This window comes from Lytechinus variegatus, chromosome 10 (assembly GCF_018143015.1).
Source record: "Lytechinus variegatus isolate NC3 chromosome 10, Lvar_3.0, whole genome shotgun sequence".
In the NCBI taxonomy this organism is placed as follows: Eukaryota; Metazoa; Echinodermata; class Echinoidea; order Temnopleuroida; family Toxopneustidae; genus Lytechinus; species Lytechinus variegatus.
Genome location: NC_054749.1, coordinates 33,840,607 through 33,854,893, shown reverse-complemented (window position 1 = coordinate 33,854,893; position 14,287 = coordinate 33,840,607). Strand labels below are relative to the sequence as shown.

General features: G+C 34.3%; 1 protein-coding gene across 2 annotated transcripts; it reads left to right on the top strand.

Moving 5' to 3' along the window:
* The first annotated feature begins 366 nt into the window (after window positions 1-366).
* LOC121422878 (beta-1,4-galactosyltransferase 6-like) lies at window positions 367-12,833 on the top strand. Of its 2 annotated transcripts, none has more exons than XM_041618105.1 (10): window positions 367-544; window positions 648-808; window positions 2,150-2,444; window positions 4,032-4,166; window positions 5,692-5,739; window positions 6,882-7,141; window positions 7,975-8,091; window positions 9,106-9,293; window positions 10,416-10,640; window positions 11,188-12,833. In XM_041618105.1, the coding sequence occupies exons 3-10, from the start codon at window positions 2,249-2,251 to the stop codon at window positions 11,414-11,416; spliced, it is 1,398 nt and encodes a 465-aa protein (XP_041474039.1). In that variant the 5' UTR covers window positions 367-544; window positions 648-808; window positions 2,150-2,248; the 3' UTR covers window positions 11,417-12,833. The 2 variants fall into 2 exon arrangements, with proteins under 2 accessions (XP_041474039.1, XP_041474040.1); XM_041618106.1 differs by having other exon boundaries at window positions 367-640; window positions 745-808.
* Window positions 12,834-14,287: the final 1,454 nt, after the last annotated feature.

Sequence of the window (14,287 nt, the reverse complement as noted above, 5' to 3'; positions counted from 1 at the left end):
TTCCAAAGCTACAGAATCTTGGCCATACTTAATAATGATAATGATGAATGCTTTCTATGGCTGCGTGAAGGGATATTGCTACTGGGTATGTTCTCGTCCCACTAAGTCTCAGGTTGTCTCGAACTGGGCTGCAACTTGAACAGCATAGCTGCACCGGCGTGCTGCAGAAAGTTGTGTCTGCGACTTTGGAATAGTGTTAATAATATGTTACATATTATTTTCGACCACTGATTTTATTTATTGCTTAAGAATCATTATATCCATCCATTCCAACGCCCAACTTCCGTTAACCGACCATCTTGACGAAACGGCATCAACATTAACACAGTCTATTGTTATTCATCCTTGTGTTACATCACAGTGTATTCATTGGCCCTGCTTGATAAATCTGAGAAACCTTATCATTGTCTAGTGCAAACATAACACAATAACGATTATCTCATCTTGAAGGGACTACAGTCCCATCAGTGTTTACATGTGTTGCAAACAGGAAAACCACAACTCATTTCGTAGAGGTGAACATAGATTCTTCTGTCTTGATATAGTGTAAATCATTTTGGAGGATACACTGCCAAGAAGTATCACGCTTCTTCCTCAGCGTTAAAGAAGTACGAGAGTAGATGTAGACGTAGATTCGAAGGTGTAAGGTGTAAATCATTTTGGAGGATACACTGCCAAGAAGTATCACGCTTCTTCCTCAGCGTTAAAGAAGTACGAGAGTAGAATGTAGACGTAGATTCGAAGGTGTAAGGTGTTTTTTATCCAAAGGCTGTACTCGAAGGAAGTATATGGTGTATAATCATAAAAGGTAATTCGCAATATTATCATGCTTTGAAATCTACCAATCATGCCTTGTTATCTTAGTTTGTTAGACCGATATTTCAGAATATAATGAATATGCCTAGTCCTAGTATTAGATTTGCACCATGGGATTAGTCTTCTCTATAATCTATAATATATAGAACTATATCGTAAAAATTACTTGACTGTTCGGAATAGATTTTTTGAGAATTAAGTTGTCTAAAATTTAAAAACATCAATTTTCGTTTCTTCACCTGATCTGCTTTCTAGCTAGATGATACAACATAATGCATGTAGGTATGAAATATAGGGCCTAGTTGTAGCAAAGTGAGAAGAAGTAGAAGTATATGTAGGTAGTAGCATGACTCAGCAGCAGCAGTAGTAGCAGTAGTAGAAGAAGAAGAAATAGTAGTAGTAGTAGTAGTAGTAGTAGTAGTAGTAGTAGTAGTAGTAGTAGTAGTAGTAGTAGTAGTAGTTGTTGTAGTAGTAGTAGTAGTAGTAGTAGTGGTAGTAGTGGTAGTAGTAGTAGTAGTAGTAGTAGTAGTAGTAGTAGTAGTAGTAGTAGTAGTAGTAGTAGTAGTAGTAGTTGTTGTAGTAGTAGTAGTAGTAGTAGTATAGTAGTAGTAGTAGTAGTTGTCGTAGTAGTAGTAGTAGTAGTAGTAGTAGTAGTAGTAGTAGTAGTAGTAGTAGTAGTAGTAGTCGTAGTAGTAGTAGTAGTAGTAGTAGTAGTAGTCGAAGCAGTAGTAGTAGTAGTAGTAGTAGTAGTAGTAGTAGTAGTAGTAGTAGTAGTAGTAGTAGTAGTAGTAGTAGTAGTAGTAGTAGTAGCAGTAGTAGTAGTAGCAGTAGTAGTAGTAGTAGTAGTAGTAGTAGTAGTAGTAGTAGTAGTAGTAGTAGTAGTAGTAGTAATAGGAGTAGTAGTAATCTGGTAGTAGAAGTAGTAATATTAGTAGTAGTATAGTAGTAGTAGTAGTAGTAGTAGTAGTAGTAGTAGTAGTAGTAGTAGTAGTAGTAGTAGTAGTAGTAGTAGTAGTAGTAATAGGAGTAGTAGTAATCTGGTAGTAGTAGTAGTAATATTAGTAGTAGTATAGTAGTAGTAGTAGTAGTAGTAGTAGTAGTAGTAGTAGTAGTAGTAGTAGTAGTAGTAGTAGTAGTAGTAGTAGTAGTAGTAGTAGTAGTAGTAGTAGTAGTAGTAGTAGTAGTAGTAGTAGTAGTAGTAGTAGTATATGAGAAGCGTATAGTAAGCCAAAGTATTTATTTGAATTCAAGTCACAAAATCATCTTGTTATTCAAAAACTTGCAGTGATATCATAATTTCATTTCTGCACTCTATTTCATTTATTATCATCAGATAACACTATAATGACGAGATGACAAGGAATCCGCTGTTACGTTTTCCACCACACATTATGATATTGTGCCATTCATCATCAAATCACTACCGGGCCAAATGAAACTCCAAATTCCAATGCTGTCCCATGTCACTGCAGTGAAGTCACGATTTTCGTCTGTGACTTCTCGCATCTGGGAAACCTTGAGCGATGGGCGTGTCCTTGGCAGAGCTCTATTCTGGTATATCTGGATTCTGGTTGTCATGGCAACCGTTTCAACGCTTGCTCTTTGGGCATCGTTTGATGCAAGTTATGGTAAGGAGTTTTTATATCGCTGCTCATTCTTTCTTTGACTTTTGAGAATCAATCACATTTATTTGGTGATCTGTAAATTGCTCTCTATGTAAATTGAATTCAAGTTGAAGAGGTTTTTTTTCATTCACAACTACTTAACAAAACAAATAAAATTTTGTAGTAAAAGAATCACGGCCAGCTCTCATGGTCTGATAAATTGTGTTGAAAGTAACTTTTATTTTAAAAAAAATAGAACAATGTCGATCTACCAACATTATTTTATTAATTTTGATATGTTCTTTTTAAGGTTTGAAGGCCTACAAAATTAAGATACGACGTGTGTTGCATCATTTTATGTTTCATTGCAAATGAAGCCCATGATCATACATCAATACTGACATGGGAAGGGGCCAAGCTAATTAAAGAAGTGGATTACTTCAAGTATTTAGGTTTATACATAATGAACTCAAGAAAAGAGTTTAAATCTAGAAAAGCTCGGATAGAATGCATGCATGTAATAAGCCGTATTTGATTTCTATTCAACAAAACTCTCCCTGTTTATAGGGCATGTGTAGAAAGTATCCTTTTGTATGGGTCATAAACGTGGACAATCAAGAAGTCCTGAAAAAATAGACTAGATGGCACATAAATATACTCGACTTTTAATGAGGTAAAAATATTAGTAGGAGAGATCACAAAACAAAAGATGAAATTAATAAAGATCTTCCCCCATCTCCAACACGGCAATTAAACGTAGTACGAGATTTGCTGTTCACTGCTTTTGTTTTTAATTTCTGATGTAATTTTATTGAGCCTCCCTCAGAAAACCAGAGGACGGAGACCTCATTTTGTTACATGATTTACCAACTCTCATGTCAGCTCGCAAAGCCTGGCATATATCTCGGGTGCGTCCGATTTGTAGTGTTGTGTAGTAAATGGTACCACTATAAGGGACGCGCCATGAGATATCGAGATGGTGGGGGGCTGTAAGTTTTTCCAAAAAACAAATTGACTCACCATCAGAATAAAAAAAAACTTGGTCCACTGACAAATCATCTGAAAGGTGAAAAAAATGAAGAAAAAAACATGTCTCATTGGATTATGGAAAAAAAACTTTGTTAAAAAAGAAAGGATTTTTTTTTGCATCAACCCAAAGTCTTAGGTATCTAATGGTGCGTCCCTAAATGTACCAATATAGTGAACATATCGGTAGGCATGGTTTACTATTACTATAATCCATCATGTCCACATTAGATGCCATGAGAGGAATAGATAGAAATGGGTTTGCCAATACTTTCTTGTCATTTCAATCTAAATTCCTTGAGACTTGAAAACAATTGAATCTCCAAACTTACCACGACTTTAATTAAAATAGTAAATTGTCAATTTTCGTTGACGTACTCGTGAATTAAATAATGAGTGTATCGACTAATAAAGGCAATAGACAATCCCCCCCCCCCCCATACAGTCATTGTTGTTGGTTGGGTATAATGGCAACCAGTCGTGTTTGGCTATTTTTACCGCCAACTCGTTTTTTTTCATATTTCTTTTCGTTTTGTCCCCTCCCTTTCTTTCCCTTTGTAATATATATATTTGTTTACTATGCAGGGCGTTCCCAAGTCGTATATCGCTCTGGGAGAAACCTGGATGAAGGATCGCAGTTGATGAGTGGTCTGAGAAAATTATCAGATCGGATTGGAGAAGCATTTACAAGACCAAAGACAGTTGATGTCAAAGCGAGAAGTAAGAAACTATATTATTAGCATGATTGCAGAATTTCAACGGTTGACTAATTTTATTCTCAGGAGAGTAGGAAGTCTACGCCACATAAGATATCATTTTGGACACGGACTAGGGCTGTCTCAGTGCTATGGAAAGCTCTATATGCAGTAATATTAGTTTTGATACATTCTGTTGTGCAAAGTATTTCTATTTCTATTTCCTTTATACTTCATTTTCCTCTCTCTCAACCGCTTAGAGGCAATTTTGCGATGTTGCGGTATATAAAAATTGTTTATTATTATTTTACGCAAGTTTATTTTGGACTTTTAAAAGATACTACCCACTTAATATCTTTCGCAGATTATTAATTTTGTTTCAATGTGAGCTATATATGAAGAGTTCGGCTGTAAAAGGGGTTAGATCCACTTTGGACCATTTCGAGAATTTTGTTTTATTCTCCCATATTGCAATATTCTTATGAGAAACTAAATTGTCATGCTGTATACTACCCTGCCATGTGAACATAGAACTATGTATAAAAATAAATCTACCTGTCTTCGTTTTTTTTAAATATATATTTAAAAAATTATCATTGTGGATCTATATTCCCTTTTCAAGCAAACTGAAATGAAGCCAATCCTTTTGAATAAAAAAGTGAATTTTCTTTGGCACTTTTATTCACGTTTTAATGTGAATTTCAAATTGTCTTTGGTATTATCAGAGCGACTAAAATCTTTGTTTTGAGACAAAAAACAGCCAAACCATTAAAATGTATGAAAAATGGATCTTTTGACAAATGAGCTCTTCAGAAGAGTTTCTTTGCAAAAGGGGTTAGATCCACTCCAAGAAAATCAATTTTTATGCTCCCATGTTGCAATATTCTTATGCGAAACTAAAGTTTCATGATACCCTACCATGTGAACATAAAATCGGGTATAAAAGAAATCTACCTGTCTTCACATTTAAAAAAAATATTCTTTAAAAAAATCGTTGTGGATATAACCCCTTTGAAAAATCTTTGCCATTTTTGTTCTCTTTTTAATGGGAAATGCAATTTTCCTTTGGTATCATCTGATAGGTCTACTAAAACTCTATACATTAAGACAAAAAAAAAATGATGAAAATTGATCTACCCCCTTTTGCAACTAAGTTCTTCACATCTTATCAATTTGCTGATCATTCTTATTGATTTGTATATTTATGGATGGCGCCATAGAGGAAGGAATCACAATTAATGTTTATATCCAACTATTCGGTTGAGAGAGAAGAAGAAAAATTGGTTAAAAATTAATTGAGAGGGTTCTGTTTATATCCCGTTATACGTCCCCCCCTCAATATACCCTGATCCAACTCCCGACTATAAAGCGAGACTTCATCAGGAAATAACTTCCGAAAGTAATATCACCTCTGCCATTCTAATAACTTTCCAAGAGATAAAGACTTCAGATCTTGTAAAATAGAAATTGTTTTTCCGACACATATTGAATAACATGTGTGTTTAGTGTAGTAATCATTTCCGTTTTATATATATATATCTTTTTTACAGAATCTATTCATGGTCCGGTTTGCCCTGAGATAGACATACCCGGTTCAGGTAAGAGATCTCAAACACCCCTAAAATTCATTTTAATCAAATCCTGATCAATAATGTGTCGTTTACGCTCGAAGCGCAATTTGTCAGATTTGATAAGCTGAATGATTACCAGACCAGCACTAGGTTATCTTGACACAGATGGAACTTTATACGTGATACTGTAAAACAATGAGAAATTGCCTTATACTGCTTACAGGCAAACACGAAAAATAAATCATTTGATGGGTACTGTCAATTCGCCCAATACTTTTTAAACTTACCCCACACAATTGCCTTACAAATACAATTACCCGGGGGGGGGGGTGTGTACTTAAACGATCCGCCAGTGAGCATAGTGGGTGTAAGAATCCAATAACCATACATTTTTATTGGATAATACGCTCTATTTGTGAGACTTAAAGTAAATCCAAATTGGTTGTGGTTATAGATCAAACGAACACTTACTTTAAACCATCAAGATCTTAAATACTTTAATCAGAAATATTCGATATTCAAAAAGAGATATTTCTGATTCTAATCAAATTCAGAGGACAACTTGTCACTAATTCCACACGTTTCAGATTAATTGTGCATTTGCCAGAATTGTTAATAATAATAATAATAGTAATAACAATAATGATAATAATACTATATACCATAGCACGAACAATGTATGAAAATAATTTAACATTTGCAATACTAACCACAATATTAAAGATAAAAAGGGAAATTAATTATTGAGGAAAAAGATATGTCTTAAGGAAAGATTTGAAGCTTAGAATACTGGAAGCATTTCTTATTGGAAGAGGGATGGCATTCCAAGTCTTGACAGCTCCTAGCGTATTTTTCATTATGGTTATGAACTATAGGTATACACTGTATCTTAATAGGTTTATGATTATGAAAATTGAAATTTGAGAAAAAAACGATATATTTGATATTATTTCTGTTAGGGAAATCTTATTTTGAATCAAGTCATATAGCTGTACTCCTGCATGAGGGTTTTTTTCGAGGGGCGGGGTGGTAAGAATACGTACAATGTATGAAAAGGTAAGAAAGTAAGAGAGCAAAGTCAGCTAACTCATCACGAAGCCGTTTTTTGCGCTTTAAAGTTGGAAAGAAGGATTCGGTGCACACTGAACTCTCTATCATGACTATTTTAGATAAGAACCTAACTCATGAACTCAACGAAACAACAATGAACCACGCAGAGGAACGCATCCTCCTCACCCATACCATGGATGCCCGTCGGCTTACCCGACATAGCAACGAGAAACTACAGGATCTCTACTACGCAAGGAGGATTAACAGAGCATCTGGAGCTGGTATCCCGGATGTACTGAATGATGGGCTCGAGACGGAGGATTACATCATGTTACCAGGGGGTCGTTGGATACCAACCACCTGTTCGCCCAGATGGAAGGTGAGACTTTGGGAAGAAATATGAACATCTCTATTCCTATAGGAGTTGGTTCCCTATTAGACTTGGAAAATTAGTTCAAAAAATTCTATAAAATATATTGCTAGATTTTAAATTGATGATTGAATGAATCTATAGGAAAACATATATCAAAATAAAATATAATCTAGTCCATCATTAAATGTTTTTAAAAGGAGATATAAAACCCAACTTCTCAGTAAATATTCAAATGATGTATGATCATATTTTTTTCTTTTTAGTAATTATCGTTGATATATATTTATATTGTCCTTGTGTTATAGTTTGTACTTTCCCCTCTTATGTTCAATGTTTATATCTGGTATTCAGTATTTATTACATCATGTATTTTACAATATTACATAAATATTCAGTTTCCAGATTCTTGTAAAGGTGGCAGCGCTAATAAGGCTTTCCCTTTCTAGTTGCCTCCTCATTCATTTATAAATTATGTACACTCTTTTTTATTCAACTGTTTTTATCATTTTATTATCTGCAATTTTCCCATGTAATTTATGTAAACTTTGTATGTGCCTTGTATTTTGTTTTATGATGAATGGAATAGCTGTTATGAAATCAAAATTAAGTCAATCAATAACAGTGTACAAGCATAACGATGGCCTATACTGAAAAACCTCAAAAACCATTAAGGGTTAGCTCATTTTGAAACGAAAAACATTCTTTAGAACCTTGCAAAGAGAGTGTACTCACAAACTTACTTTCTGAAAAGGAGTGTAATTAGATTATTACCTTATAAATAAAAAAGTAGTTAAACACTAATTTGTAATAATTATATTTACTATCATTTCCCCTTGTAGGTAGCAATAGTAATACCATTTCGAGATCGTCATCAGCATCTACCTATCTTGCTGCTTCATCTAGTACCATTCTTGAAGAGCCAATACCTAGAGTTTGCCATATTTGTTGTCGAACAGGTAAATATATACTGAATTAATATAAGAGCACAGAAAAAAAAAATGTTTAATAAGCGCAAAATAAGTTCGTATTTAACAACCCTAAATGGCTCTAAATGGCTAACTTGTTTCATGGCTGTATTCAGAAATTTTGAAAACCTGAAAATTCACCAAAGGTGTGCACGAAATCCTTTTATTTCACTCTCTAAAATTCAAAAGGGCCCCGCATAAGAATTTCTACACGTCTTGCCCCCCCCCCTGTAAAGTTTCTGCGTATACGGCCATGTGTTGCTGCATGAGGCCATCTTTGTGTAATTGTATCCCGGAATTCCACCCAGGAGTGCCCGAAATAGTTGAGGAGCTGACCAAATTCCTTATTGGACAAACAAATGTTTCATTTTCTGATTTACTCGAAATGAACTTTCGTGGCTCTGGGCCGTCCCTTTGTAATACTCAATTCAAGACTAATAGGAATTTCAACATCAATTAGCTCATCAGTTAAGTTTGAACGAAATACAATTATCTTTTCAAAATGTGTTATAAGTCATATGATTAGGTTGCCAAGAATTATTATTTTTACATGAAATATCATTATATCATCCAAGTAACTCTGTTGACAACCTTTGAAAAATCATCAGGGCGACGTTATGATAAATTTTCACCAAAACCTTGGTCTAAACAATTATTTCTAGGTCGGATTATTCTCCAAAAAATTCGTAGAAAGAAAATACAAAAAGTCATAATTGATTCCTACATACTATACAATATTCAATACCAAAATAATAGAGCGTCATTTTTAAGAAAAAAGGGTCTAACTTATGCATACATGTAAATATTTGCAGATTGATTATTTCGTAAAATTTTACTATGAAATTTGACAGATTACGTCACGGTTGACGAGGTACGTGCTGAAAATCGGCGCGATCGCGTGGTCGACTCCGATTGCTCATAAAGCCGAAACCCATTAGAGGCATCTTTTACTTCCCCTATGCACATTTCATTCAGTATCCGCTTTGATTTCATACCTATCATCAGGAAAATGATCTCCGATTTAATCGAGCGATGTTGATGAATGTCGGTTTCGTCGAGGCTCTAAACTACACCATGTTTGACTGCTTTATATTTCATGATGTTGATCATATACCTCTCTCATATGGAAACTTCTATGGATGCAGTGGAATGCCTCGTCATTTCGTCTCTGGTGTTGACCGGTGGAATTACAAGTAAGTATAGACACATTTTCAAAGTCATTTTGGACGCTATACACTGCAAAAATATCTGGTGTTGATTTAACACCAGCCTATATGTCCACACCAGAGAAGTGTTAACTGAGCAATACCAGTTTCGTTTTGGTCTAACACCAGATAGGTGTTTATACAACACCAATTAGTGTTAAAACAGCATCGGTTTCATTCAAAACTGGTGTTGTTTCAATACTTCTCTGGTGTGGACATAGATTCCGGGCTGGTGTTAAATCAACACCGGAGTTTTTGCAGTGTATTATTTATGATATTACGGTGCTACAGGTGAGCGTTTCATTAACATTTATCGTCTGACAACTGCTCTCGTTTAATTTGAATGGATAATAAGTTCATGTGTCTGACTGTTACTATGGTTTTGGGTTGACTTTCATAAAATCGTTTCATCAACATTTGTTGTTTCATTGACAATTTTTTTTGTTGGATTTGATTACCTTAGAATTAAACAAAGGCGTCTAACTTTTACTAACTTTCGGATAAAGTAACCTTGTCATAAAAAAGTTTATTATGACAGATTTACTTTGTTGGATAACATTAAAAGGTTCTTTCATGAACAGTTCTCTTGAAGAGGAGAGCAGGGGCCGCCCGCCTCTTTGATTTGCCAGTAAGATAGTTGGTCGAACAAAGCAAATAAAAAAGGTAAATGATGAGAGTAATATATTTTTGAGGAAAATATTAAGATTAGCTGGTTTTACTTAATCTAAACTATAAGTAGTCATAATAACGATTATTATCATTGTTATTTTTCATTATCGTTTGCCGCCAATGTTATTTTGATATTTCATTATCATCATCGTTATCATCATCATCATCATCGTCATTATCATTATCATCATCGTCATTATCATTATCATCATCACCATCATCACCATCACCATATCATCATCATCATCATCACATCATCACCATCACCATATCATCATCATCATCATCATCATCATCATCATCATCACCATCTTCATCATCATCATATCATCATATTGCTGTAGTTGTTGCTTTATATGTAATAATAATTTATGATTATTCTCTTCTGGAGAAGATTATTATATACATGTATACATTAAATCCCCCTTTTTTACTTGACAGGTTATTGTACTGGGGATTCTTTGGTGCTGTTACTGGATTCACTAGAACACAGATTGAGACATTTAACGGGTTTCCTAATGTCTATTGGGGATGGGGAGGAGAAGACGATGACATCTTAGGCCGGATCAGGGCCAAGGGACTGGCAAAAACAAGGCCTTGGGGACCGGTCGGATTCTATAATGTCATACCACACCATCACAAGAGCGCCAAGAAAAATATGGACAGGTGAGATACAGAATAAGGTTTATCTAAATGAAATAGCGTCACTTGGTGTTTGTGTATATAGTTTAGATAACGAAAGCTAAACGCAGATATTGTGTTTTCTGTAATACGTTTTAAACAACTATGCCATACCTTTATCAACAGTTTATTCGAACTATTTTATAATCTTTGCCAACTAAATTTTGATAGACCTTTAGAATAAGGGAATGAAAATGAGTATATAAACATTCGTGTCCCATGCATGCACCATTAAAAAAAAATAACACGAAAATTTATCGTTCATTATTTTGTTTTACGGTGTGTGATTCCAAAACAGAAAATGGAGGAGTTTAATATTTTTCCGTAGAATACATAACGAAATCGTATTATGATATAAAGAAAGAAATGGTATAGGCCTAATTAGATAGAGAAAGATGACCACCGAATTCCATTTTTAGCTTTATCTTTGAAAGAGTGCATTATTTATGACGTATTTTTAAAACAGTTAACGAACCGAGCTATAAAACGTTTTGGTGGGTTGATTATTTTTCTTTTATATATTTCAACACAGGGTATGTCTTCTGAATAATTATAAAGAGCGCATAGATACAGATGGTCTGAGTAACCTGTACTATGGAACGCCACGTGTGACGCTGTATCCCCTATACACCAACATCGCAGTTGACATCCGGGACCTGCCCTGGAACGTTGCATGGCACGTTTGTGACCGTGATGCTGAACTCTTGGAAAAGATTTTAAAAGAAAAAGATTTTATTGCCGATGAAGGAGATGAAACGTGAAATACTACTTTGTCTCATTTCTTCTATGTTATCTTCTTTGTACGAATCTTCAAGTAGCTCATAATTGAGTAAAATCAATCTGTAAATATTATTTTTTCTATATATCAAATGATTCAATGCAGAATGTATCGTAATTTTATCAAAATTTGAATAGGGTTATAGAAAATTACACTATTTTTGCTAAGAGACCAGGGAAAATTGGGGGTATTTCTTTTTTATAAGACCACTTTGCCGGCCGTCGTGCGTATATACAGCCTTACGTATATGTAAAAGTGCATTATTAATAGCTTTATGTGTATCATGATATGAAAATAAGTAGACTATCACCTACATGTAGACAAATTGGCAATAGGATACTTAGAAATGTTTGATCATACGGTGAATGACAATCAGCCAATTTAATATTGGACAAAATGGCAATCAGACCAACACGCTCTACCCCGATAATGAGGGATTGGGCTACCGAACCATATATAAAAATACTATCGTAACATTTTATAAGGATTAACAAATGTTTTTCATGTCATGATTTTCAATTTTTCATGCATGACATTCAAATTTTGAATGTTTTTATAATGAAGTACAATGTGTTTAATGATCTGATTCGAGTTTTTTTTCTTTAGAATGTTTTATGAAAGGGTTCCACTTTTTATATTTAAACAAAATAGATATTTTTTACGTTAGTGAATACCTGAATGACATAATGGAGTGTAAATTTTCTATAATGTGTTAATAATATTTCAATTGCCAAATAATGCAAACATGTTTTCTTGATGATTCCAAGAACTCACGTATTTTATATCCGATTCACATTAATTTCAAAGATGAATCTGTTTTCCATTATATACAATATGTATTTGTTATCTGGTTGAATAGCTGACTTGGCAACTCTCCATGATGCACTGTTAAAAAAGCTGTTTAAAATGTTAAATACGTTGTTTAGGCCCTTCACTATTACAACTATTGTTTAAACTTTTGAAAAAAAACTATTTTAACTTTTCAACAATCATCAATTTTATTTAAAAAGTTTATGCAATTATACAAAAAAAAATAAACAACTTGTTGTTAGATGACATGTTTAAACGACGTGCTATTCTTTGTTTTTACTGTGTGGGGGAATGGGGAACTCTGCATGCATGATGACTTGTTTATCACTGAAGGAACCTCAAACGTACGAATCTTCTTGAATAAACCTATATTTTCGCACTTCATATGGGCCTAATCAATTCGTTAAAAAATTATCACTATATATATGAATCCTCCAAAATAAAAAGATGACTCTTAAAAATCTATATGCCATGAATACGTATATATTCTTTTTTTTATTCTGATTACTATGATTAATCATGATATAACTTCTGTAAATAATAATACCTTCTTGGTTTTAAACATTACTTAAACAAACCATGTAAGTTAATATAGTCACATGTATAGTTCGGTAAGATCTTGCCTGTAATATATGATGTTTGTTTTTTCTTCGATTAATGTATCCTTATTAATATCTGCATGCATAGTTTTGTAAACTTTGTTTGTGATTAAATAGACACTTTTTACACTTTTCTTATAATCTACAAACAGTAGAATAAAAAAAGTAAGGACTTTTTTTTAAATCTCGAAACGGCTATTTTCAGCGGCACTGACTAGAGAGACCCTCTTCCGCATGATCTTGACAATTGAATGCATGTGCACCCCCCAACAAAAAACTTGTTGGTATTTCATTTAAGTATGTAACATGGCCTTATCACGATATTGTGCAGAACTCGCACGAAATCTGGTTCAAAATTAAGAGGGGAGGTATGGTGTGAGATGCAGAGGAATCTATGTGTTCATCTCAAACCAACACTTTCGAACCTTTTGGAATGTCTTTATAACTTGTCATGCATTGTACCTAAATTTTTGTCTCGATGACAATCATTACTGTTCATGAGTGCACTTTATACGTGAAAAAAAAATGTATCGTGAATTGTTGATGAGTTTGCTTGTTTTTCAAAATCTGAGTTTGGAGTATAATATCATTAGTTATACAGTCACACGATCGGAGCCCACTCCAAACAGTGGCGTACCTAGGATTTTCCAACAGGGGGGGGGCGAAACCGGTCGAAAAATTTGACAAGCAAAAAAAAGGGGGGCTTTAAGCTTTGTCAGGGGGAGGGGGGGAATAAGTATTCAAGCTCGTCAGGGGGGAAAATTACGTTTTCAAGCTCGTCACGGGGGCAAGGATATGTCATTTGCATGGGTTGTGACTCGTCAGGGGGGCTGACTGCCCCCTCTGTCCCCCCCCCCGTAGGTACGCTAGTGACTCCAAATCATGTTCCGAACCGACAGACACATTAATCACAATGGTATGATAATAGCTTTTGTCACCCTTGGTCTAGCCGGCGTGCTTTTTTCATGTGACGTCAATTGCTGGCGAAGTATGTTGAACTTATATAAGCTCTCAGATAAATTAAAACAGACCAATCTGGCAAACTTTCAGTTATCTCTATCATAGAAAGCAATCATAATAGTCGATCATGATATTATTTTACGATGATATAAAAGCGACCAATTATTATTTTCTTAGTTAATGTGTCATAATTATTGTTTCAGATCCATGAAAATGTTGACCGCATTATAGGCCAATGGAAAATTCTTAAGCTTTGATTAGTGGAGCTATCCTTTTTTAAATAAAGAATAGGAATGCCAATAATGTAATTATTATTTCAACATAACGTCGATTCCAAACAACTCCACCAATCAATCAATGTAGTGAATGACTTACTTACGCTAACTTGCAGAAAACGCAAGAGGGCGCAAAATGAAAAAGGATATTGATTGAACGGAGGAGTATCGGAAATTAATACTTTTGGTTGAAATTTAATACTGTAATCG

What these genes read in the sequence shown, in the direction of transcription:
- LOC121422878 (XM_041618105.1), top strand. Translation starts at nt 2,249, where the DNA reads ATGAAACTCCAAATTCCAATGCTGTCCCATGTCACTGCAGTGAAGTCA. An exon ending in ATCGTTTGATGCAAGTTATG is followed by an intron (nt 2,445 to 4,031) that starts GTAAGGAGTTTT and finishes TTTACTATGCAG; the next exon opens with GGCGTTCCCAAGTCGTATAT. An exon ending in CCTGTTCGCCCAGATGGAAG is followed by an intron (nt 7,142 to 7,974) that starts GTGAGACTTTGG and finishes TTCCCCTTGTAG; the next exon opens with GTAGCAATAGTAATACCATT.